The following is a 26443-nucleotide window of genomic DNA, read 5'->3' as shown; positions in this document are numbered from 1 at the left end:
AAATTCAATTGTTAAAGAACGTATGGCCATCAAGACCTCCTCTGAGGTAATAGGACAAATGCCTCTCTTTCCCCATAGGACAACCAACCTAAACTACCTGATCCAAAAGCACAGATAAGTCTCCAGGGTGAAAATCCGAAGGGAGAGATGAGATACTCTGCTTAAAATCTGGCAGTGGCCGACCGGCCGTGATGAAATCTCCCACGCGCATGCGCGGGAGTGACGATATCGCGCCTCCGGCCACTCACAGCGCCGGAGCCGCGATACCCGGAAGAAACGCAGAGGGAGCATGTCAGCTCCCTGGGCGTGGATCGGGCCAGATGTCGGGGCCTCGTTCTAAGGTAAGTATTTCATAATGAGCTAGCATGCGGTGCATACTAGCTCATTATGCCTTTTGCTTTGCAGGTGGTAAAAAAAAAAAAAATACATTAGCGGGTTTACTACCACTTTAAGAGCAGCTGCGTCACACTGACTGCACACACACACTGATTAACTAATTGTTAATGAATTAAAGTGCAGTTCCTAATACTAGACTAGTCTACAAGTCCCGGTGACAAACTCCATAATGAAATCTGTCCATCCTGCCACTATATTCATTACCCTTGATGGGGTATGAATGGATAAAAGAGAATCGATTGACACTTGTGGTATTCCCTGAAGTAATGTAGGAAAAAAACATGACTTTCACCAATGCGACTCGGAATAATTTGTTTCAAATTAAGAACTTTATCAACTGTGGAACCTCAGTTCCTCAGCCCTGAGTGATATACATGCTGGAGTGTCCGTATAAAAAATACTACATTGATAAAACCAAGAGACGACTCAGAGTTTGCATCGAAGAAGTATTAAGAATTAAGTATTAAGAACGCAAGTAGGGAGGACAATAAACAAAAAAGAGAAGATATGTCCCCACTTGCACATGGGATTTATATCCTTAATTTACTGAAATGCAGAGGAGACGTCGACACTATTTTACTCCAGAAAGAGAAGATGTGGATCTTTAAATTATAAACACTTTCGCCTCAGGGCTTGAGCACAGAATGCAGTCTTCAGCCCTTCCTTGAATGAGAATAGGTATATAGCCAAAATTGAGGCAGTATGGGTCTAAAATGTGACTAGGTGACTACTTTATATACTATTAATCATGATCTCTGTCCAAAGATACCTATATAATCTCTATTGTGTATATATACTCATATGCGATTTTTGGCTAATCTCTGCGATTTTCTGCTATTTGACTGCTGCATGACTCATTATAATCGCATCAAATTTACTTTATTATAAAAATCGCTGATCGCCGCCATTACAAGTAAAAAAAAAAAAAATTTATAAAAATGCCATAAAACTATCCCCTATTTTGTAAACGCTACAAATTTTGCGCAAACCAATCAATAATCGCTTATTGGGATTTTTTTACCAAAGATATGTAGAAGAATACGTATCCGCCTAAACTGAGGAAAAAAGATTTTTATATTTTATATTTTTGGGGGATATTTAGTATAGCAAAAAGTAAAAAATAATGCTTTTTTTCCCAAATTTACGCTTTTTTTTATAGCGCAAAAAATAAAAACTGCAGGGGTGATCAAATACCGCCAAAAGAAAGCTCTATTTGTGGGAAAAAAAGGATGTCAATTTTGTTTGGGAGCCACGTCGCACGACCGCGCAATTGTCAGTTAAAGCGATGCAGTGCAGAATCTCAAAAAGTGGTCTGGTCTTAAGCCAATAAAATGGTCCGGTCTGAAAGTGGTTAAATTAATCTCTATTCATCAGTTTTTTTTTTAAAACTTCTTCATACGGTTGACTTTCCTTAATTTGTATACTCTTTAGTTGACTTGTTATTTCGACTCAATCTACCCCTATAACCCTTTATCCTAATGCACTAGTGCTGTAATTATAAGTGATCATATGTCAGTGATTTTATGCCTGTTTGAGTGCCTCTGACTAGCAACAAAGAAAAATAAATGTGGTGTTTGATTTGGAAGTGTGACATCTAGTGGTGGATCTGTATAGTGCAACTTCCCAATTAATATGGCATGTACCAACACAGTATAAATAGACCTACACTTTATGTCCCTCCTATCCTTGAAAAAAAACAGTGCTATCTGGTGAAACATGTCGGAGTTTACACCACGACAGAGGTTTCCTGCGTCACGGATTACGTATTACACCATGCCCAGTTGACCAGTTGAAGCCAGCAGGAACGAACTCATCTGAGGATATCGTGATAGCCTGACAGTGGCTATTCACTGCAGCTCAACAGACCCTGTATGGTCACAAGGTGCATCGGACGATACTACGCAACTTTTGGCTAGCTGTGTATGCCCGGAGTGTGACACTACTGCCTCGGTGCGGTCGGGTGAGCGGAAAAATGGTCCTTTAAAGGCTCTATTTGATCCCAGCCTGCAATAGTCTTCTCTGCAATACAGGGACTATCTATGTACTGTTCAACAGTGGAATCCCATGTGTTATTAAATTCACATAGAAATATTTGTACAATTGTTTACTTGGCTCTTTGGGCTGTTTACATACTGTGGCTATATGCCACCTATTTACATCTGACTTAACACCAGTCTGCAATTGGTTCATGCTCCAGATAACTATGTCACTTCAGGGAATACCACAAGTGTCAACCAATTATCTTTTATCCATTTGTTGCCCATCAAGAAGGGGTCCTATTAGTGAATATAGTGGCAGAATGGACATATTTCATTATGGTGTTTGTCACCGGGACTTGTAGACTAGTCCAGTATTAGGAACTGCACTTTAATTCATTAACAATTGGATAATATATGTGTGTGTGTGTGTGTGTGTGTGTGTGTGTGTGTGTGTGCGCGCGCGTGGTATGACGCAGCTGCTCTTAAAATGGACAACGTTGTCTTAATTTTAATATAACCTCGGTGTTGGTGATGGGTATCCAATTTTAGTGTTTTTTGTATTTTGCATAATAAAATGATATCCTTTATAAAGCAGCTTGGTCCACCCGTGATTTCTTTCAGGGGGTCTCTGTCCCCCCTGTAATATTTTTATAGCTTCTTTAATCAGTCACGGAGAACGTACTAATTATAAGCAAGTCTGCATTAGTAAGGACACTAAACAGGTATGCAATTTACTGCCGAATGTAGTAGTATTTAACTCCCCCCCCCCCCCACCTTTTTTTGCTTAGGGCATGGGGGGAGGGGCTGGTTAAGGAGATATAGGGGAGATTCTATGTGCTTGTTCTACAACAAATGTATATGGCATATCTGTGAGTTCCAGTAGGGTAATTCAAAGTTGGTCTGTAAACTCTGCTCGTTTAATGCCACTGCCAGGATGTCCATACTGGAGGGAGCAGTCTCCAATCCCTCTCCTGCAGTTGTCTGTGTACTAACAGACATAGCTGCATGGGGAGACTTTGTGGCTGATATGGCCACTGAAGGAGAGGAGCGGGAGTAGGGTTGCCACTTTTGCTTCAAGCCAAACCCCAACACTTTAGTGGCACACAGCAAAAAAAATTTTTTTTTGCATTCTGTAAAGGATTGTAAAAGACCTAGGACACCTTTGGGCGCTCCATGGAGAATAGTAATGTGGCTTGTATAGTGCCCCCTCACCCTCCTATCAAGCACTGCTCTGAGCTACATTACTGCCTGAATATTGTGTCCAGGTTTCAAGTGGACGGAAACCTGGACACATGATTCAAAACCCGAACTGTCCGGGTGAATCCTGGACAGGTGGCAACCCGCTGCGGGAGTACTGACTGGTGCTCAAGCAGCACGTGGCTTACCTGGGGCCAGGTCTGCTAGTGTAGGGATTTGGAGACACTTCAAAGGCAGCATTGAGATAAAAAATCTCTGCTAATGCTCCATTCGGAGCTTGGCTTGCCTGGATCCACGCAGCTCTACCCACAAGGAGGCTCAGAGAAGCCTGGAAGCTGCAGGAGAAGAACTAGGGACACCCGACCACTCCCAGAGCACACCTGATCCGAGGCCACAGCAATCCACCAGCAACAAGAACCAGCAACTGCAGGCACCCTCCTCAGCCCGAAGGGAAAGAGGTTCAACTAAACACTACTGGAAGGCACGTCGGAGCTCCTGCTCTCAGTGTCCTTCCCCCTTACATCCTAGCCACTCCCCCCAGAAGTTCTCTTCCCTGTCCTACCTTACACAGGGCAGAGGTCAAGAGGTACAGCAGGTCTAAAGCTGACATTAGGAGGTAGGATAGTTCTGGACAGATAGCACTGTGCTGCCTCCCGATGTCAGCTCTGCGAAGATGACAGCTCTAGCACGACTGAGGGGAAGAACCAACTCCTAAATGGCATGACTGTGGCGGGTCCTAATGGGACTGGGACCCAGACCGGGGTCTGCCATTTAGTGATGTCTGATCTAGAAAATTAGTGCTTGGGCCCATCTCCCATGCTTCACTGACATCAATATGAGGAGCAGTCGATGTGGTGAGGTGTAGAAGGTGGAAGGGTCAAGCAACAACTCCTAGATGGGAGTACATAACTGCATTAAAATGTGCCCTTGATTTTGGGGCTCCCTTGACATGTCAAACTGTGTACACACATCTCAGGGTCAGTTTGGGTATGTTTAAAAATTTTAATTTCAAGGAAAAGATGTATTACGGTTGTAGCCCCTGCACATTTCAGAAGCTGGCAGAATGTAGATCAACAAAAAGTTATAAGCTCTCCATAAAAAAGAAGAAAAAGCTAGTGGTGTTCCTTGCGGAGAAACTATGAGGGACCTGTATTGGCAAAACAATAATTTACACAAATTTGGTGACACATAGCTGTCAAAATATCAACACAAAACTTAATTTATACTTTATATTAAATACTACAAAAATGCCATCCTAGGACCTGCAATTGGTTCATACAAACAATTATTTTGAAGTGTTACAAGCATTTACCTTCACTTGCGCTTAGATATTCTGGATTAGATGAAGCATATAGTGGTCCTGTTGGGCCTTCTGCATCTCTATAAAACAATACACAAAAACATTTTTTAGGTGACGTACATATGGTAACTGCAGAAGATTCTACAAAATCAATGTATTTGATGAGCTTGACCATTTTAACATTTGTATGTATTTTACATCTTAGGTTTAACCTCCTTGCTGACCATTTAACACATGTGCAGTGGCAAGAAGGGTGGGCCTTAACAGGCACACACTACGCAATTGTGTCCATGGCAGCGGAGGTCTCGGTGCTGAGCACACACTCCCAGCATAGACAGCTCCAGGTCTCCAATCATCAGCGGAACAGGCAACTGACCACTAAGAGGAAATCAAATTGATCATGTGATTATAAAATCTGTTCCAAATCTAGGCATTAAGACACCATTAAAGGGTTGCCAGGAGGGGGCGAAAGAAATTAAATATCCACTTTTATGTACACCAATTACATTATGTCCCTTATCGTGGTCCCTTTCTCTCTATTTTGTTGTACCACACACTCCTATTAATATGCTCTTGGAACTATTCGCTGTATTATATTTTATTTCATGTCCTTTTATATTGTTCTTACTTCTGTACCACCTTGTAAACCAAATTAATACCTTTCAGCATCGCTCATTAATACTTCGGACCTTTGTCACTACAATTGCACACTAGCATCCTAAAATCTGTAATCAAAGCAGACCCTGCCAACAGAGAGGGTGAAGTACTAGCTGTGAGTGCACTTGCGTAAGAGCCAGAGTAGTATATAAGACTTTTGTAACTGCACAGCTTTGGGGCAAGGGGACTCTGATCTCTACATTGGGCAGCTCCTTTGTCTTCTACCTAAACTAGGTTCAACAAAATTTACTTTATTTGATCTATACTCACTAAATAAAAATCCCTGAGTGACTGATTAAAAAACATATCGAGAGCCCTGAAATGCTTATCTTTCTCCTGAAATGCTTGCAATTTTACAGCCCTTTCCTGTTTAAATCGTAAAAAAAAAAAAAAAAAAAAAAAAACATTTGTCAGATAGGTCAAGGAGTATAAATTCAATCAAATTAATAAAGGGAACATAGATAAAATGATACAAGTTCCTAATATATACTTTTTATAGATTTTACAGATATGTTCCTTTCAAAGACCTTCTGAAGGGACTGAGCTTTGAATTTTTCCAGTTTCCAAAATTATCAGTTATTTTTAACATGTATGTAAAGGGAAACTTTTTTATTTTCGTTTGAGTAGGGATTGTTAGCCACTTCAGCCCTGGAAGGATTTGCCCCCTTAATGACCAGGCCTTTTTTTGCGATACGGCACTGCGTCGCTTTAAGTGCCAATTGCATGGTCATGCAATGCTGTACCCAAACAAAATTGATGTCCTTTTTTTTCCCACAAATAGAGCTATTTTTTGGTGGTATTTGACCATCTCTGCGGTTTCTATTTTTTGCGCTATAAACAAAAAAAACATCAATTTTGAAAAAAAAAATATATATATGTTTTACCTTTTGCTATAATAAATATCACAAATAAATATATTTAAAAAAATCATCAGTTTAGGCTAATATGTATTCTACATATTTTTGGGCAAAAAAAAAAAAACGTATACTGATTGGTTTGGATTGCGCAAAAGTTATAGCGTCTACAAAATAGGGAATTGATTTATGGCATTTTTATTATACATTTATTTTTTATTTTTTTACTAGTAATGGCAGTGATCTGCGATTTTTAGTGGGACTGATCAGACACTTGACACTTTTTTGGGACCAGTGACATTTATACAGCGATCAGAGCTAAAAATTGCCACCGATTACTGTTTAAATGTCACTGGCAGGGAAGGAGTTAACAGTGTTCCCACTGTAGGGGGCTGGGCTACCAAGGACATGACAGAGATCGCTGTTCCCGATGACTGGGAACAAAAGATCTCTGACATGTCACTAGGCAGAATGGGGAATTGCCTTGTTTACATAAGCAGTTCCCCGTTCTGCTTCTGTACACATTGATCGCAAGGTGCCGGCAGGCATCGAGTCCGCGAGACCCGGAGGCATGCGTGCTAGCCTCTCTACACAGACCGATGTACACCTACGGTGATTTGCGCAGGAGAGCCGACCTGCTGCAGTATAATAAATGCCGCTGGTCGGCAAAAGGTTAAAGATTCCCATCAGGTATTTCCTTTGGCTATGTCCCATTTATTTCTCTTCACCTCCTGTCTGAGACACAGCAGAAAGTAAGATATTGTCGCTTACACAGCTGTCACCTGAGCAGGTTTCCCAGATGAAAAAGGTCCTCTAACCTCCATTCTCTGTGAAAATGCAAAAATGTTGGATTTCCCCTTCTAACAGAAGAAACATAAATGTGACGCTCATGGCCAACATCCGTACTGTATAAATTGAGAAAGAAAACTTTATGATTTTATATATGGTCTCTATACTCTGTGTTTGGCCTATATAGTTTGATTTTCTTTCTTTTTTTCTTTCCTCTTGAAACAATTACACTATCAGATTGGGATCTGTGCATAGATTTCCCTGCTCTGGGACAACAAACGAGGTACCAGCATATTGAGAGTGATTGTCACTAGAGAAGATTAAGAGAACAGTTAACCGTTTACACATACAGCACAGTAGCTGCCACCACGTTTTAAGGGAAGCACACAGTTCAAAGACAAGAAAACCAGTGCAAGAAGATATGTATGTACAGCACAAAAATTATAAGACAGACAAATATAGGCAATCCCTGAGTTACAAACACCCAACTTGCATACAATTCATACTTACAAACGTAGGGAGATGACAGGAAGCGAGAGAAAATCTACCCATAAGGAAGGAAATTTCCACAACAACCTTAAATTTTCAAAAACCAATTGTCACAGGAACAGAAAGTGAGGTGAAATCTTCTGAACAGGGGCACAGACCGCAAACATTACAGGGGTGTTAAAGTGATTGTAAAGGTTAGTTTTTTTTTATTTTAAAAATAACAAACATGTTATATTTACTGCCTCTGTGCAAGGTTTTGCGGCGTCCCTGGCTCCTCCTCTTCTTGCATGCCCCATCTGAGAGAAGCTTTCCAAGGGGGCACCTGTGCGGGTGCACTCCTGAGTCCATTGACACAGATAGCAGGACACGGCCCCCGTGTCACTGGATTTGAGAGGGCATTGCAGATTTAACTACAATCAAAGTGTTTCAGGGGCATGCTAAAGGGGGCCGGGGATTATAATATTATGTTTCAGTGGACACACCCTTACTGCTAATTATCCTAAATACAGTACATCTAGATTACCACTTGGCACATTTTCACAAACCGACAACCAACATTATCATTTATCAGAAGGAAATTGCAATTTGTTGAATAAACACAATATGGATCCTATGCACATCTCCCTTGGGTAGTCTATAGTGTCCTGTTAGCCATTTGGACCTTGTAATTCAGGCGTGTTTGGTTCCCAACTGATTGTGCTTTGTGTCAAATTGTATCTTAAGCTTGCTGTGTTTTGTCCATTAGGGATTTAATATTTTAATGTGACCATCCCGGTTACCAACTTGTGCATTTCAGGAAAATGGTAATGCAATGTGTTCAGTATGACTTCCCCATTCAATTCATACAGTTTGGAGTTTGTCAGACCTAATGATCACTGCTTTTAAATTGTCATCAGGACAAACATATCTAATATAATGAATCCTGCATGGCACAAAAATGTATATTAAAAGAAAATTCTCACTTACTTCTTTTTCTGTATCATGCAGACAGTCAGGACGATGATGAAAATAACAAGTATGATGACTGGGCCAACAAGAATCTTCAGTATGCTACTTGGGGGTGTGTCTGAAAAAAAAAATATGGAAAATAATGAAACCAATATTTAAAGTATAGAGATAAATGAATAACATTAAAGCGGTATTAATCCCAAAAGCAAACATTTATATTGTAGCTTACCAATTCTTAGATGTGGTGGCTGCATTCATTTTCCTTTTTAAGCCATTTTTCCTTAATTTTAATCTGCTGATCTGGCCAGAAAGTTAAATTATTTGGCAAAACAGGCTCTCTTGCAGATTTTATCAGTAAGAGGGACAAGACAAATCATTTACTAATGACAATGGTGCATTTCCTTATGTAAAACTCTTATGCCAAAAAGTAACAAAACGGTTTCTGTAACTGATTATAAATATTAGGCTGGATTTTGGCTTCAATTTTTTAGTGTATCTAAATCTGCTAGCACATTTAGCACTACCCTCCCCCAGACTGACAATGCTGCTGTCCAAAGTTGCCCCCTGTGCTTCTTCAGCCACAGAGGGGGCACTCTAATACAATAGGTGTGTTATTGGTCAGATCACCAGGTGAAAAACGAATGCAGCCCCCACATCTAATCATTGGTAAGCTGAAATTCATTACATTTTTGGTTTTGCGTTTATTACCACTTTTATATAAAACCATTTACTAAGTTTAAGTGCACCTGTGCCCAGACTATAGACAATACATTATAAATTCACCTTTAAGGAGAAAATAAACAATGCACATATTTTTGCAAAAAATAAAAAATTAAATTGTGCATTTAATATTTTTTTCTACAGGAGCCTGCAAAGCATTGCACCTGTGCAATATCAGGCTCCTGCACACTCACTCCTTCAGTTAGAAAACTAGAGGAAGAGTGAGTGGACTATGAGTAGGCTGATCAGCTCACTGGTAGTCCATTCAGACCTGTTTATTCATTCACAGATCCCTGTAAAGGGATGACACGGCTGTGCGGGGCTATGTCTGCCAATTTTTAGGATGACAGCAAATATGTGTGAGAAGAATCCCCACCTGCTATCACAGGGAAAGAGGGGGCTCGGAGGGTGCTGGAACATGTTACATCCTAAAAATAGGTAAAACATGGAATATGTTAAAAAGGTGAACTTAGCCTTTAAACAATTTCCATATTATTAAAAAGCAGAATATAATCAACCCACCCCCTGGCCAATCTAGCTGCTTCTAATATGAAGTAATTAATTCTCAAAGTGTATTAACAGATCTCAAAGATTCATAACAAAGACTCTAAAATTAGGTTTCGGTTAGCTTTTAACAGCTTGTTGCAGATGGTTTATACTAGAGGGCTGGCAGGCTGTCAAGATTTGCTATAGAAAAAGGATGAGTTTTCTGTGCCTTTGTTGTGAACTTTGAAAATAAATTTCTCCACAAAGCTGCATATGTAAATGTAAAAGTACTTTTACGGCTTGTTCAGAATATGTAACTACTTGCATGCATAATCTAGGCACAGGTTACTTTAAACATTGTCTGGTAATTTTTTTTCTTTGCGGAAAAAGACATGCTAAAACTACAAATAGCTCATATTCTCAGATTTTTGTAAGACTCCAACAGCAGAAGCCATAAACAGGCTGGGCCATACTTTGCAGCCATTGATATAGAACCAGTCATGGCAAACATGTAAAGCTCCTCCTAAAATTTACATTATTATTTTGTTTAATATGTTTACTCAAATAATACAAAAGCAGCAATAAGGTCCAGAGGAGATAAGTCCAGTATGTGTAATACATGTCATACAGTAAATGCACAAGAGACCTGAAACTAGACATATCCATTATATAAACATATTGAAAAAATGTCAACAATTTAGAATGTGTTACTTTACTAAAAAAGTTGAGTAGAAAAGTAGAAAGAGTAGAAAGAGGGGAAATAAAAAGCCTTAGGATAAGGGGAGGAAAGGAGGGGATCCCGATCTTGACCTAACATGAAAAAGATTTTGGTAAACCAATGTACAGCAGATCACATGATATATTTGCTAACCCTTGTATTTCTAAGGTGTTTGGATACTCACGTTGGTCTGGCACATGAAAATACGTGGTTTGTGTCCAGGATCCATTGCCAGCCAGTGAAGTTGCTCGGACTCTCACACTGTAGTTTCCAGGCAAAAGTGAGCGCAGCTTTGCTCTCTTTTCCAGAAGGTACTGTTTCTGGGACACACATTCATTAACCTCCTACAAGACATAGGTAAAAGAACATTATATTTTAATACAGACATGATGTTAAAACATGTGCAACACAAGGTAAACAATGGAAAACTTACCTGAGTGTCTCCAACACGGGAGTATTGTACTTCATACAAAATGGTTAAGCCATTAGGATTTTTTGGCTCCTTCCACATGATGTGAACGTAGGGTTCTATATATTCAGAAGTAACTGGCTCCTCAATATTATCTGCCTTTGCTGTGGAGAGACAGTACGCATTAGTGCAAAACAAAAAACCTTCAATATTAGTCAGCACAATTCCCCAAAGATAGGATATATATTGGTCGGAATTAGGCACTAACTGACCAACACAACTTGCTCCATCTGAGCTTAATCAGCAGGCTTGTCAAGGGAAAAAAACAAACATGGTCCACAGGCTTGGGAAACAACCTCAGCCTGCTTGTGAGGATTCCCAGTGAAACCAACCCTAAAGTTTATTTTTTTTAATCATGGAGCCATATACAATACATCCCATCAAATACAATAGTACAGGTACTATGTTACATACACACCCCCATCTGTACCCTTTCAAAAAATGTGGGGTTGAGTATTGTGGGCAAACAGACTGTGAACCCTGGAGATACATCTGTAATACCAGCTGACTTCCATGTCAATGCTCCACTGCAAATTTGACATTTTTTGATGCCAGGAACCACCACGCGACTCTTGCATTTCACGAACCATTGTGGGCCATCCACTTGAGAGAGGCATAGTCTGTGATGAGCCTGAACTGCCACCTTAAAGTCCAATTCACTACAGTCTTTGTTCCATGCATTTGTCCCTGGGTGCATTTGGCCCTCAATGTCAGTACCGTTTGATGCACCAGCATAGCCAATCCACCTTATTTTTCATCCTCTCGCAGAATTTTACAGAATGCTGGCAGCAGAGATTAGACGGTGCATTGCATAGAAAAGTGACGGCAGAAAAAAAGAGTGGTCTATTGAGTCTGCCCTTTTTTATCTACATGTTTTGTTTTTCATTTGATTTTTCATTAACCTTTTTATCGGAGTATAGATCTAGGTTTGTCCCAAGCAGGTTTGAAGCCATCTACTGTTGACGGTCTTACTACCTCTGCTGAAAGTTTATGCCAAGCATTAACTACCTTTGCAGTAAAATAATACTTTATAAGATTAGTTTTAAACTTTACTCAAGTTTGAGGTCACGTGCCCGTGTTCTTAATTTTGCTTTCATGTTGAAAAAACTGCCCTACTGAACCTACTCACCCCATTGATGTATTTAAAGGTTTCAATCATGTCTCCCATTTGCCTTCTTTCCTCCAAACTGTACATATTAAGTTCCTGAAGTCACTCTTGAGATGTTTTATCCCCAAGACCGTTTACCATCTTTGTTACCCGTCTCTGGACTCATTCTACCTTACTATCTTTTTGTAAGTGAGGTCTCCAGAACTGGACACACAGTATTATAAATGAGGTCTCACTAAAGATCTATATAGGGGAATCAGGACCTCCTTCCTCCTGCTGGTGATCCCTCTAGTAATGCATCCTAGAATTCTATTCACTTTTTCCACTGCCTGGTCACTGTTTGCACATTTTTTAAGCATCTGAAATAAATACCCCCCCCCCCAAATCTTTTTCCCGCCAAAACATGTGAATGAGCCAGATCCAGAACAGTATGCCCGTGCAGCTGTGTACAAGAAGTTGTTCAACTCTTGCACCCTCAACCTCATCCACCTGATACAAAAGGTAATTTCTCCATGGAGAAGTGGGGAAATTGTGCCAGCTCCAAGCTCTTGGGTTACCCCAATAATGACTTTTAGCTGCTCACTGGCACAACTTATGATGGAATCACTTAACTGAACTGTCCTAGCATTATATTGAGATAGAGGTAGATCTGGCAAGTCTATCTCTGGATTGGCTTTCTCTACTTCACATGCCAACTCATCCAGGACAAAACTCTCTACCTCCCTAGGGGCTATTGCTACCACATTCATCAGGAACTCAGGTTTCAGTGGTTCAGGAGTGTGAGAATTGGTCACCGATTTGTGCACACATGCCTTATTAACACTTCCCTGCAAGTTCTAAAAGAAAGGGAAATCATGCACCAATATATGGATGTGCATTAAATAATTGATCATTCTCACTTTCAGGTCCTGGGTTCCTGTGAGTGGTCTTAAGGGACAATACAACATTGGGATAGATCTTGGTGTTCCTATGGATACAAATGATCTCATCAACTGGACTTGTAGTTTCTGGGAGTCCACCAGACTAGCATACACCAGGGTTACCAAACTGACAGATTCTAGCAAAGCCTTAACCTCACAACAGCCACTAATGGCATATAACTGCCTCTGGTGTGCCTCATTCTGAGGTGCTGTGCATGTCAGCTTAGCGACGAGGGACAAACATCTGGCTTGTCCACATTCCATGTTTTCATGGAACAGTGGAAAAATCACAGCTAGGCATTGGCAGCTACAGTGTCCCCCTCTTAGGTCTGCATCAGGGTTTGCTTTGACCTTAGAACCTAGTTTCCCATTCTTTGCAGCTGCAATGGTCTCATCACAGACTGTGGTGTTTTAGATCCTGGAGGCTAGACATCTGGAAACAGCATCCTAAAGAAAATCCTCAGTTGTGCGAAACTTCTCTACCAGGGCCACTAGTTGGCCTGTGTCTTTGGGGTCAGATTGCCAAGTAATTTGATGTATGATAGCTGAAAGGTCCAACCTTACCCTGTTACTTTACATTAAATGCCTAAGTGTGAATGTGTTGTGCCCTCATAGACATGAGTACTGAAAGTGGGCTAACATTTTCCCTTTACACATTGGGTACTGTTGAATTTTGTAGCATACTTTTTGAGGCACCCCATCAAAAAAACGGGTGAAGACTGCAGCCCATTGAATCTTAGGACACAGCACAGCATACTGTATGTAGCTAGCACAATAACAGTGTATTAAACAACACACAGCAGCTGAATCATTATATAATGGAAATGGACAATATTTGCCTATCTCAAAATTCAGCTTTAATTTTCAATAATGCTCTCCTCTGAGTAATTAATACATGCTTAGTGTGTAATCTGTGCACAGCTCACCTTCTGGCATGGTTCTGGCAGTGACGTAGGCAGCAACACTACAACCCACTAAAACTTCATGGTTGCAAGCATGGATCTCAATTCGATAGGCCGTGAAATGCTGCAGGTCGGAGATAACAAATGACTCCTTGAACCAGACCCTCTGAGAGAACTTCTTTGGCTCGGGGGCAACAGGAACTCCAGTTGTGGTGACATTAGAGAGAGGGGTGGGTGTCACTTGATCAGATGAGGTACCATTTGCCACACCAAAAGTATCGCGGCGCTTTCTAAAAGGTCTATAATGGTAGAAAGAAAAATAAACACTTTCCTAAAAAATACTGCTTTTCATATATTGTGCACTGTACACTCTAGCGTTTAGAGCCAGGCTAAAGTCACCCCTATTCAATATACATTACATTGTGAAGCCCTCCAAGGGTCACTAATTTAACATTCAATTTAATAATTTTATATTGTGAAGCCCTCCCAGGCCACATTTTTTCAGGTATGAAAACAGTGTTATAGTTGGATCTTACTTTCACCCTTACCTTGAAATGAATACTTCATTGTGCAAATAGTTCTCAAATGTTTTCCGGAAAGCCAGGTCATTATGTTCACTCTGGATTTGAGCATCACTCTTGGGGCATGAACAACACCCTTTATTCGTATCTTCTGTGTCTGTTCCATTATGTTTAGCAGAGTCATCTATTTCCTGAGGAGGTGATGATGTCCTTGAAGGCAGCTTTATCCCTGATAATTAGAGAGTGAATAATAATTGTAACAGCATAACAATAACTCCCAAGTTTACATAAGAAGCTTACTGGCACCAAAGACAGTTTCTATATGCAATTTCCTAAAGGGAAACTTCCTCTTCCAGGCTTCTACAGAGAAGGAAACGTCAGACACAGCATCTATTTTGTAAACACAATTAAATGCTCTGTGCATGATTTTCAGGGTTGACAGCATTTGTTTTTAGTCATAAGCCAAGAGACTAAAGCCGGTTAAAGACAGTTCGAATCTTGGCCAGTTCACCAGGGACCGGTCAAGATTCGAACCCTGTAGGAGGCAGGCTGATTGTACCCAAGTAGATTGATAGCTGCATGCAATAATCACAGTGTGTTCTCCTGGCAGGGATGGCTCCCCCCACCCCACCAGGAGAACACATAAGCTCCGCGGGAGGGATTCCCCATAAACACTTTGTTGATGGGGGAATCAAGTGATTTTCTTTGTTGCAACAAAAGAGTTCCTGTGGTTCCAGGAGTGCAGTTATTCTGAGGAGATGGCTGGGATTGGTATCTTGCAGAAATGTAGTCAGCAGGATAGTCAATAAGTCAGTTCAGGTGCAGGAAGAGACATGATCAGCAAACAGGCAAAGCATCAGTCAAGGTAACAGGCAGAAATGTGGTCAATAAACAAGCCAGGGTTAGTACAGTCAGCACACAGAGGCAACACTGCTCTGGTGTGGTATGTATAAGGAACACTGTTGCTGGCATACACTGGCCTGGTGACACTGAGGCCGCGTACACACGCGGGGACTGTCTGCCGAAACTAAGTTCGTCAAACAGTCCGCTCAAACTTTTGAATGAACGAACACGCCCACACACGGCACTTTTTGAGCGGACAAATACGGCAAACTTTGTTCGTCGTACTAAGTCCGCGCAACTTTTGAAATGAACGGACTCGCCCACACACGAGGCAACAGTCCGCTCATTTTGAGCGCGTGTGCAGGTAGGCGGGGCCCGCGACGGAGACGTCGCGGGCTCCGCCGCCTGGAATGTACTTAAAGGGGAACCCCAACGCCGAAAAAAATCGGCGTGGGGGTCCCCCCAAAGTCCACAACAGACCCTTGTCCGAGCACGCTACCCGGCCGGCCAGGAAAGGGGGGCGAGCGAGCGCGCCCCCCCTCCCGAGCCGTACCAGGCCGCGTGCCCTCAACATGGGGGGTGCCTTGGGGAAGGGGGGGGCCTCGAGGCCCCCCCACCCCAAAGCACCTTGTCCCCATGTTGATGAGGACAAGGGCCTCTTCCCGACAACCCTGGCCGTTGGTTGTCGGGGTCTGCGGGCGGGGGGCTTATCGGAATCCGGGAGCCCCCTTTAATAAGGGGGCCCCCGGATACCGGCCCCCCACCCTATGTGAATGAGTATGGGGTACAATGTACCCCTACCCATTCACCTGTAAAATAAAAGTACCCAAAAAAAAAACACAACACACGAGATAAAATATTTTATTGCACAGCTCCGGGGGTCTTCCGTCTTCGGGGGTCTTCTCGCCGGACTCCTCCGCTATCTTCTTGTAGCTCTTTTGCTAGCGGAGGAGTCCGGCTTTCTTCCTCCCCGCCGCCGGCCTCTTCTCCCGACTTCGGGGGTCTTGTCCCCCTCTTCAGTTCTTCTGCCGGGCCACCGCGCCTTCTTATAGCTCTTTTACAGGCGGTGGCCCGGTCTTCTGTCGCCGCCGCCTTCCGTTCTTCTGCCGGGCCACCGCGCCTTCTTATAGCTCTTTTAGAGGTGGTGGCCCGGTCTTCTGTCGCCGCTGTCGCCTTCCGGTCGCCTTCCGTTCTTCTTCTTGTTCTTCTTCTTCTTCTTCTCCAGGAGATGTTGACACGTCGCTCTCTCCGGCCGGAATGCCAGAGCCGCGCTGTGCGGCCACTTATATAGTGACAATGGGGCGGTGTCATATGGTATATGTCACATGGGTTGGTCACATGGTGACCCCGCCCCCTTACGATGTCATAGTCCCCATGTGACATCAACCCATGTGACCAACCCATGTGACATATACCATGTGACACCGCCCCATTGTCACTATATAAGTGGCCGCGCAGCGCGGCTCTGGCATTCCGGCCGGAGAGAGCGACGTGTCAACATCTCCTGGAGAAGAAGAAGAAGAACAAGAAGAAGAACGGAAGGCGACCGGAAGGCGACAGCGGCAACAGCGGCGACAGAAGACCGGGCCACCGCCTCTAAAAGAGCTATAAGAAGGCGCCGTGGCCCGGCAGAAGAACGGAAGGCGGCGGCGACAGAAGACCGGGCCACCGCCTGTAAAAGAGCTATAAGAAGGCGCGGTGGCCCGGCAGAAGAACCGAAGAGGGGGACAAGACCCCCGAAGTCGGGAGAAGAGGCCGGCGGCAGGGAGGAAGAAAGCCGGACTCCTCCGCTAGCAAAAGAGCTACAAGAAGATAGCGGAGGAGTCCGGCGAGGAGACCCCCGAAGACAGAAGACCCCCGGAGCTGTGCAATAAAATATTTTATCTCGTGTGTTGTGTTTTTTTTTGGGGTACTTTTATTTTACAGGTGAATGGGTAGGGGTACATTGTACCCCATACTCATTCACATAGGGTGGGGGGCCGGTATCCGGGGGCCCCCTTATTAAAGGGGGCTCCCAGATTCCGATAAGCCCCCCGCCCGCAGACCCCGACAACCAACGGCCAGGGTTGTCAGGAAGAGGCCCTTGTCCTCATCAACATGGGGACAAGGTGCTTTGGGGTGGGGGGGCCGTGCGGCCCCCCCTTCCCCAAGGCACCCCCCATGTTGAGGGCACGCGGCCTGGTACGGCTCGGGAGGGGGGGCGTGCTCGCTCGCCCCCCTTTCCTGGCCGGCCGGGTAGCGTGCTCGGACAAGGGTCTGTTGTGGACTTTGGGGGGACCCCCACGCCGATTTTTTTCGGCGTTGGGGTTCCCCTTTAAGTCCATACCAGGTGGCGGGGCCCGCGACGTCTCCTTCGCGGGCCCCGCCTACCTGGAGACGCGCTCGAAATGAGCAGACTTTCCTCCGAGCGGGAACAGTTTGCTCATTTCGAAAGTGGCCTACACACGGGCGGACTGTCCGCTCAAACCAAGTTTCAGCGGACAGTTTTTCGGAATTTCCGAAAAACTTTGTTCGTCAAACTGTCCGCTGAAACTGTCCGCTGAAGCCCCACACACGAGCGGACTGTCCGCTGAAACACTGTTCAGCGGACAAAGTTGAGCGAACAGTCCGCCCGTGTGTACGCAGCCTGAGACCTATGTGGCAGTAGTCAGGAAAACTGTTGCTTGGAGCCCTGGTCTGGTGTGGTGGTAAATCAGGAACACTGATTCTAGTGACACTATGGCTGGTGTGGCAGTGATTGGAGAACTGTGAGTGTACTATTAGGGCTCCTTCACATACAAGGTTGGTAGTGGTAAACCTTGCAGTTGAGCCACGGTTCTACCACCCCTACACCGGCATCCCTTTTACCTTCAGGGGCAGCAGTTGGGGGTGTACACATACCGTGGTTGCAATGATTTGCTTGTGTGGCAGGAAATATACCCCTGTACTCCTGATCACGACTCATTCACGTGAACGGGGTTGCTTGTGTGGGGTCCAAGGGTTTAAAGCAGGTGGTGAGGAGGCAATACAATGCCCCTTACTGCCTGTCAAATACGCACTGAAGAGTGATCTGAACATGAATGGCTTTTCAGAGAGCTTCGCACATGTGAACAAGTCATTATGGCGATACTGACTGCTGTGGTGGTAATCAGAGACACCGTGACTGCTGTGGTGACTAACAGACAGACACTGCAACTGACATGGGGGTGATCACTAACAATGTAACTGGTGTGGCGGTGATCAGGAAAAATGTTACTGGTGTAGCGGTGATAACCACGGCGACACCAAGTGGGTAGTGGTAAATATGGACAATGACTGGTGACAGTTTTGTTTATAATGTTTTTGTTTTTACCAATTTTTTTTCTTTTTTACATACTGTCACCAGAGTACTGCAGTATCACCATAGTGACTTTTGTTTACTATTGTGATGCTGTGATTGGCTAAGCTATAGCATGGTACAGGGCTACTATGATCACAGTGGCCTGGTACCGATCGGTGTGTTCCGCTGTGTCCGGTGGAGATGCACAAGCAGGTGGATGTCAAATAATGCCCACCCAGGATAAAGACGTTACCGCCTCGTCCGTCATTTTACAATAGGCATTCTATGTGAGGATTGGTTCAAAGGCTAATAGGACTTTGATGGAGTACAAGCACTGACAAGTCTATCTTGTTACACCGTACAGAAAAGGAGATTCCTACAACCCATATTAGACTACATTACATCTGCTGAGATCAATTAAAAATGGGATCACCTTATCACTAAGAACCATGGCCAGAACTTTTTCTTGCACACTCCTGCACAACTGCAAGCCCGATTTCATTTTCTGGATATCAGAGAGCTTTTCATCCCACACTAATGGTTGGACCAGCCTTCACAACCTGCCAGACGTTAATACTGCCCCAGATCCTGATGTCGCCATAGATGATTAAGCACTCACCCAACACCCAAAACTCTCCAAGGAATAAAGCCCACTTGGGTCACAATAGACCCCCTCTCTGAGAACCCAACACTCTTGCATATACAAGATTAAAAGTTATAAGACTTACTGGAACTCCAAGAAACCCCTGGAACTGTGGACTTCCCCACTCTTTACCCTTATTGAGAAGTCGCCCCCCCCCCCCTTCCACCTCTTGATCCACCAGTCCAACGGGCTTCTGGCATTTCCCTCTTTCCAATGTAGTCAACCACAAAACTCCCTCCTGAGGATGAGCAGGTGAAGATGGAGGCTTGGCCCATGAGTAACCACCCCACTCTTGCCCCCTATTGGGAAGTGCCCCCCCTCCTTTTCTCCAGCAGGCCTGGCACTCCATCACTGGGTCTCCTGGCAGAGGTGTATCTAGTGAAAATGTCGCCTATGGCAAGCACTGAAACTGCATACCCCGTCAAAACATTTGAAACCTATCTTTCAGATAACCTTAACAAAAAAAAAACAGCTAACCAAAACTACAAGTCAATCTTTTTAATCTTTCAATTAACAAATTATGGAATGGCACTGATGAGCTGCACTAATAGGCACTGATAGGCAGCACTGATGGGTTGCACTGATTTGCGGCATTTATAAGGCAGCATTGATGAGGCAGCATTGATGAGGCAGCACTAACACTGATAGGTGGCACTGATGAGCTGCACTGATAGGTGGCAACAATAGGTGGCACTGGCACTGATAGGTGACACCTGTATTGATGATCTGCACTAATGAGCACTGGTAGTGATAGGCCTAGGAGGCACTGACAGCCCCCCCCCCCCCTCCTCCCAAACAGTTAACCCACTTCAGCCAGAGCCAGTATACTGTGCTGCATGTATCTTCCCGCCTTGCCAGCCCCATGCAGAGGCAGAGCTTACTTGTTCTTGTATGGTGCTTCCTCCTCCTTGCTTGCAGTGGCACAGGCGCCACCAACACTCCTTTCCCACCAGCCTCTCATGCAAGCCTCTGGATGACATCATGCCACCCGGAACATCAAGGGAAGGAGCGTGCTCAGCCCCAGTGCACTATTACAGAGGCAATGCAGTGCAGCATTCTCTGCAAGGCAATGTATGTAGTGGTCGCTGCCACGGGCCGGCTCACTGTCTTGGGCCTATAATTCAGCTGTCTGGCAAGACTGCAAGGCAATGTAGTGGCTGGCAGCCGGCCCCTGGATTAAGGAGCTGACCCTGTGAGAATATTCTCATTTTGATTTTTTGTGTTTCTACACTTTGTTGTAACCCAGGGGAGAGACCAATGCTGGGTTGCACTCACCTTAGGCATGGGCGCTCTTACTTACTGTACCGCTCCCCCCTATGCCGCTTCCTGCAACTGAACACAAACTAGCGCAGGCATTTTCCTTCGCAAAAAAAGACCCTCATCTTGTGAGGGGACTTTAATATTTCCCCTGAGCTGAACCACACATCCCATTAATCCTTACCCTCTCTTCCACTCCACCCTACGTAAATTAAATGCCTCCTTCACTTACATCAGCTATACAACATCTTATGCCGCGTACACACGACCCGACTTAGGTCCGACAGACTTTCGACGGAGTTCTGACAGAGTTCTGACAGAGTTCTGACAGAGTTCTGACAGAGTTCTGACAGAGTTCTGACAGAGTTCTGACAGAGTTCTGACAGAGTTCTGACAGAGTTCTGACGGACTTTCCGAATGAACGGACTTGGCCACACACAATCACACCAAAGTCCGACGGATTTGAACGTGATGACGTACGACCGGACTCGAATAAGGAAGTTCATAGCCAGTAGCCAATAGCTGCCCTAGCGTCAGTTTTTGTCCGTCGGACTAGCATACACACGAGCGGATTTCTCGGTAGGAACTGGGTCCGGCGGAGTTCTGGCGGAAAAATTTGAAACATGTTCCATTTCTAAAGTCTGTCAGACTTTTGCAAATCAAAAGTCTGCTGCAGCCCACACACGATCGAATAGTCTGCCGGAATTGTTCCGTCGGACCTTTGATGTTGAAAAGTCCGGTCGTGTGTACGCGGCATAAAGAATCCAACATGCTGCTACCAGAGACTACACTGTCAGAACACGAATATGAATCTGCAACCTCTGCTGTGTCTAGCAGTATCTCTTCTGGCTGAGCCACCTGAGATGCCTGACTCTTTAGACAACCTTGCCTTATGTCTTGTTTCTCTTGAACCCTTTGCTTCTCCCATGAACTTTCCATTTAAACCATGCCTTTGCACGTCCTGTTTGTCAGAATATTGTGCTCTCTCTATCCAGTATCTTGCTCTTGTCACTCCTGCTGCCATCTGTATCTTCGCTATTGTTACCAAACTTTGGATTGTTCCTCGGCTACGCTTGTGCTTGATCCCAACCTACAATCACTTGTTACTGACCTTTAGCTTATTTAAGAATTACGCTTCAGTTTTATCTCTACCTGCTATATCCAGTACTGGATCCTGGCCTGGTCACTTCCTGGTGGAGCGATCCTGTGCACTGTGACCTGGTACTCACATGCAGCATAACCCATCTCCACCATCAGGAGCTCTGTAGAATACTGGTTAGTGCTTAGACCCTGTACCTCTGGTGAGCCTGCACCATCTGTCAAGGTGACCTGCTTGTAACTCTATCCTGCTGGTCAGTGGGAGCAGTTCTACTGCTATATAGCTACTGGCCTGACCATGACATACACTTTCTGTTAAAGTAAAGCACATAGACCCTACCTTATTTCCTGAGACATCTACTGACATTACATTCTCTGGTCACACACCAAGCTCAATTAACTTACAAACCCCTTTCCCACATGCCATCAAGAAACACTGATATCTGAACGAACGTCTCCTTCAGAATCAGTAAGTTCACTGCAGGTGAGCAGAGTAAAACACTAATGGAATTTGTAATACAGAAAGACACTTATATATATATATATATATATATATATACACACACACACCCACATACACACAAGAGGATTGTGGATTGTGAACGACATGATACCCTTATAGACTTTGTTATCACAGTATGTTTGTGTATTTTTTTTCTCTGTATTACACAGTTTTGATATACCTTCACACATAGCACTTTATTACTGTTAGATTTTTTGCACTGTGCACTTTATAAGAAGTTTTCTTTGCACTATATATACTGAATATAGGGTTCTGTAGCACTGCACTTATTTGAATTACATCAATGTACTCTGTCATGCTTTCTAGTAAGCAATGTGCATAACAAGTGAAATTAGTTCTCCAAGGAGCACCAATGTAAAGTATGCCCTTATAATGTAAACAAAAATCTTCACTTACAACCTTGGTAAGAATCATTAACATTTCCCAGCAGTGAAAAAAAAAAAAAAAAGTAAGCGGAAGGAACTATGTAGAGTTGGCCGAACTGTTCGCCTGGCGGTCGGTTCGCGGTGAATTTTGCGTGTTCGCAATTAGCCCGATCGGCGGACGATTGCCACTGTTAGCCCGGCGGACATATGTGTTTACAGTGTGAAAGAACTTTGACCCATGATGACACATCCATCATGGGGTGCAGGACAGCCAATTGAGACATTTCAGCACTTGGACAATTGGACATACCCCCTACCTTATAAATAGACCTGATCTGGCGGCCATTTTACATTCTGTCTTATGTCAGTGTAGGGAGAGGTTGCTGTGTGGAGCAGGGACAGACTGTAGTGACACAAATCGCTAGCTATTAGGTCCACAAAAGTCCTTTTAAGGACTGGTATAGGTGTAGTACAGTATATAGGGTTCAGTGCACTGTTGTGCTGGTGATTGCAGCTGTCTTTTGTCAGTGTAGGGACAGGATGCTGTGTGCAGCAGGGACAGTCAGTTTAATCACTAGTTAGCTAATACTATTAGGTCCACAAAGGTACTTGTAAGGACTGGTATAGGTGTACAATATATAGGGTTGTGGTGCACTGCTGTTGACTGCTGCCCTATTCTGCAGCAGTCTTTTATCAGTGTAGGGATAGTCTGCAAATCACTAGCTACTAGGTCCACAAAGGTCCTTTTAAGGACTGGTATAGGTGTACAATATATAGGGTGCTGGTGCATTGCTGTGCTTGTGATTGCAGCTGTCTTTTGTCAGTGTAGGGACAGGACGCTGTGTGGAGCAAGGACAGTCAGTTTAATCACTAGCTAGCTATTACTACTAGGTCCACAAAGGTCCTTTTAAGGACTGGTATAGGTGTACAATATATAGGGTGCTGCTGTCAGTGCACTCTATCACGGTGCTGGTGTCAGTGCTCTATATCACGGTGCTGGTGTCAGTGCTCTATATCACAGTGCTGGTGATCATCTCCTGCACCCTCTTCATAGCCTACCCTGACCTTTCCTCTCCTCCATTGCCTTCATGCGCTTCCTGAATTGTCAAAATTTCACAGATAAAAAAAGAATGCTTGTAGTTGTCGATCCCAGATTCATTTCATACATGTGTTATGTCAGTGGCCATGTGGTGGGACTATGTGTGCACAGCTAGTAAGTATTTTGTGGCTGAAAATATGACCTGTAGGTTTTTAAAATTCGCCTGCCATTGAAGTCAATGGGGCCCACCACGAACTTTGCGGTTCGCAAACTTTTGGCCGTGTTCGCGAAACGTCCCGTCGGAAGTTCGTCCATCTCTAGAACTTTGACACATGGCAGGCATCTGAGATTCCAGAAAGTGTTGAAGACTGTGATAGAGGTTGCACAAGCGTTATTTATGCTATGTTTTTTGGCAGTTTAAGAATTTTTTGAGCAAGAATAGTGTCCCTTTTACTGGTCTGAAGACCCAGCACTTACCCTTATTACAGTAATCCAGGTCACGCAGATCACTGTCCTCAGGTTGCTCCTGCCAAAACACCAGATAGTGTGTGACATTTCCATTGGGCTCAGATGGTGGTTTCCACTTAAGAGTAATCTGAGATGATGAGTTAGACACGGAAATTGGATCAAGGGGGACAGAGGGTGCTGAAAAAGATAAACAAATATTTTGAACCTTGTATTGCAAAACAAATAACATTAAGATAGAAAAGAAATATAAAGACCAGTGAAAGACATCAAAAACTTGACACCTACTTGTTTCATTTGTTCGAATATAGATAATATCGCTTTTTGCTCCATATGTTTTTGCCCTTTCATCTGATGAAGACACCAGAGTCTTCACGAATACTGCGTACTGTGTCCATGGTTTCAGATTACGTAAAAGGTACCCTGGAGGATTTAGTGTCTTGCCATCTGTTGTGCGTTGTGGGGGATCCACATCAACTACTGTCCAGCTATTGGAGCCACAAGCATCTTGACCATCAAACTCTGTAACATTTTGGTGAGGTCTAGAAAATTAAAAAAGGGAAGTATGTACCGATTGTATTTTTTTGAAAACCAACTTATATAGAACTCCGAAAGACAACATTGTGCAATAAAGATTTTTTTGAAGGAATTTACAATGGACAGCAATTTTTCATCTCTGCATTTCAAAAGTCAAAATATAAATTTTTTTAAGTTTTGAATGGAAATGGACAGAATCCCTACTAGTTTATACTGCAGTCTCTGACCACATTTGGGAGACTTCCAACCATGAGTAAAATCTTGAACCAGTACTATGGACTGATTTTAAAGTGGTAGTAAACCGCGGCATTTAAATAAATAAATCCCCTGCAAGGCAATGGCATAATGTGCTAGTATGTGCCGTTACCGCTGATAGGGCTTCCATCTTCCCCTGGACTGCCTTCCAGGTTTGTGGGCTCCAGCAGCTTGAATGGGCGAGCCGTGATGACGTCACTCCCACGCAAGCACGTGGGAGTCACAGCCATCCCAGTGCACTCTGAATAATTGGCACAGGTATGCAGTGTGGTAACACATGTGAAATCACCCGTTTTCCCATACCGCACAAAATGTTCTTCCTTTTCATATATTTAGACCAAAATGTATTCTGTTACATTTCTTTGGTAAACAAAAATCCCAATAAGTGTATATTAATTGGTTTGTGTGAAAAATATAGATTCTACAAACAATGGTATATACTGTATATATTTACAAATTGCAAATGTGCCAGGACAGTACCAATATCCCCCAAATGACACATTTTTGAAAAGTAGACAGTCTGAGGTATTTAGTAAGAGGCATGCGATTGTAAATTTTTGTCTCAAAAAAAACAAGTAGAATTTGTCTTGTTTTTACATACAGTCACCAGTACAGTACAGCTTCATCATATGACTGGTGTGGCAGAGATCAGTGATACTGACTGGTGACAGTATGTGAAAAAAATATAAAAATTATTTGGAGGTTTTAACAATTTTTTTTAACTTCTTTTTTTCCCCACATAGTACTGAGCCGCAATCCGCTGTGTCCAGTAGACACAGCAGTCACAGATGCGGGATGCCAGTGTGCATTTTTCGGGCGTCTTACATGTACGTCGCCTGGCCTGTAGCTGCCGCCCACAGTAAAACTACGTCGGCTCGCGGGGTCGGGATAGCAGGCAGGCGCCCACTGCACATGAGCGAACATGAACAGGAGACACAGAACAGGGATGAGTGTGTGAACACTTCCCTGCTCTGTTCTGAGAGATTGTGTGTTCCTATTAGCTAGGAACCACGATCCGTCACTTCTTCTACTCAGTCCCCTCCCCCTTCAGTTATAATCACCTCCCAGGGAACACAGTTAACCCCTTGATCGCCCCTAGTGTTAACCCCTTCACTGTCAGTGGCATTTTTACAGTAATCAATGCATTTTTATATTGCCAATTCAAGTGTATAACCCAGTATCTTCTGACGAAGTGTATGCAGCGAGCAGATATCATCTATTGACAGATAGGCGTATAACCCAGTATTATCTGGTAAGTGTATTTCCCAGGGGAATTGTGACACATGCAGTGTGGAGGAGGCGATTTTTTGAATTATCTGCAACGTTTTTTCTGTGATGGACAATCCTACATTTACATCTGCCTCATTTTATATATAAAGTGGATTTCACACTTATTTAACTATTTTAGTGAACTTTTAACAAATCCTAAAATGTTTGGATTATTCTAGCGCTGCTAATGTTATGGTATTTGTTGCTGTAACATATTTCTGCTTTAGTGTTTTATTATCATAGTAGCTGATTTTGTTATTTTAATGTAACAACTTTCCATGAGCACTGAGGGAGAGAATACCAACTGAATGTTGAATTATTTCTCACGTTTCTGCCAATGCTGTGAACCTACCGTGTTCCATGGAGTTCTTTCTACTTAAAAGGTATGTTACCTCTTT

At 43.5% G+C, this 26443-nt stretch overlaps 1 protein-coding gene across 1 annotated transcript in view; it reads right to left on the bottom strand.

Annotated features, from left to right (window-relative positions):
• INSR (insulin receptor) overlaps positions 1–26443 on the bottom strand; it is a 215166-nt gene that overhangs the window by 40108 nt on the left and 148615 nt on the right. Inside the window, exons 8-15 of the mRNA XM_077475532.1 lie at positions 24273–24526; positions 23997–24164; positions 14481–14682; positions 13957–14231; positions 10967–11106; positions 10718–10877; positions 8628–8727; positions 4885–4952 (exon numbers count right to left, since the gene is read on the bottom strand). Coding sequence (XP_077331658.1) covers positions 4885–4952; positions 8628–8727; positions 10718–10877; positions 10967–11106; positions 13957–14231; positions 14481–14682; positions 23997–24164; positions 24273–24526 — 1367 coding nt within the window. The remainder of the gene's footprint in view (positions 1–4884; positions 4953–8627; positions 8728–10717; positions 10878–10966; positions 11107–13956; positions 14232–14480; positions 14683–23996; positions 24165–24272; positions 24527–26443) is intronic.

This window comes from Lithobates pipiens, unplaced genomic scaffold, assembly GCF_037356315.1.
Source record: "Lithobates pipiens isolate NorthernLeopardFrog02 unplaced genomic scaffold, aLitPip1_a1.2 Scaffold_13, whole genome shotgun sequence".
In the NCBI taxonomy this organism is placed as follows: domain Eukaryota; kingdom Metazoa; phylum Chordata; class Amphibia; order Anura; family Ranidae; genus Lithobates; species Lithobates pipiens.
This window is presented reverse-complemented; position numbering and strand designations above follow the sequence as displayed.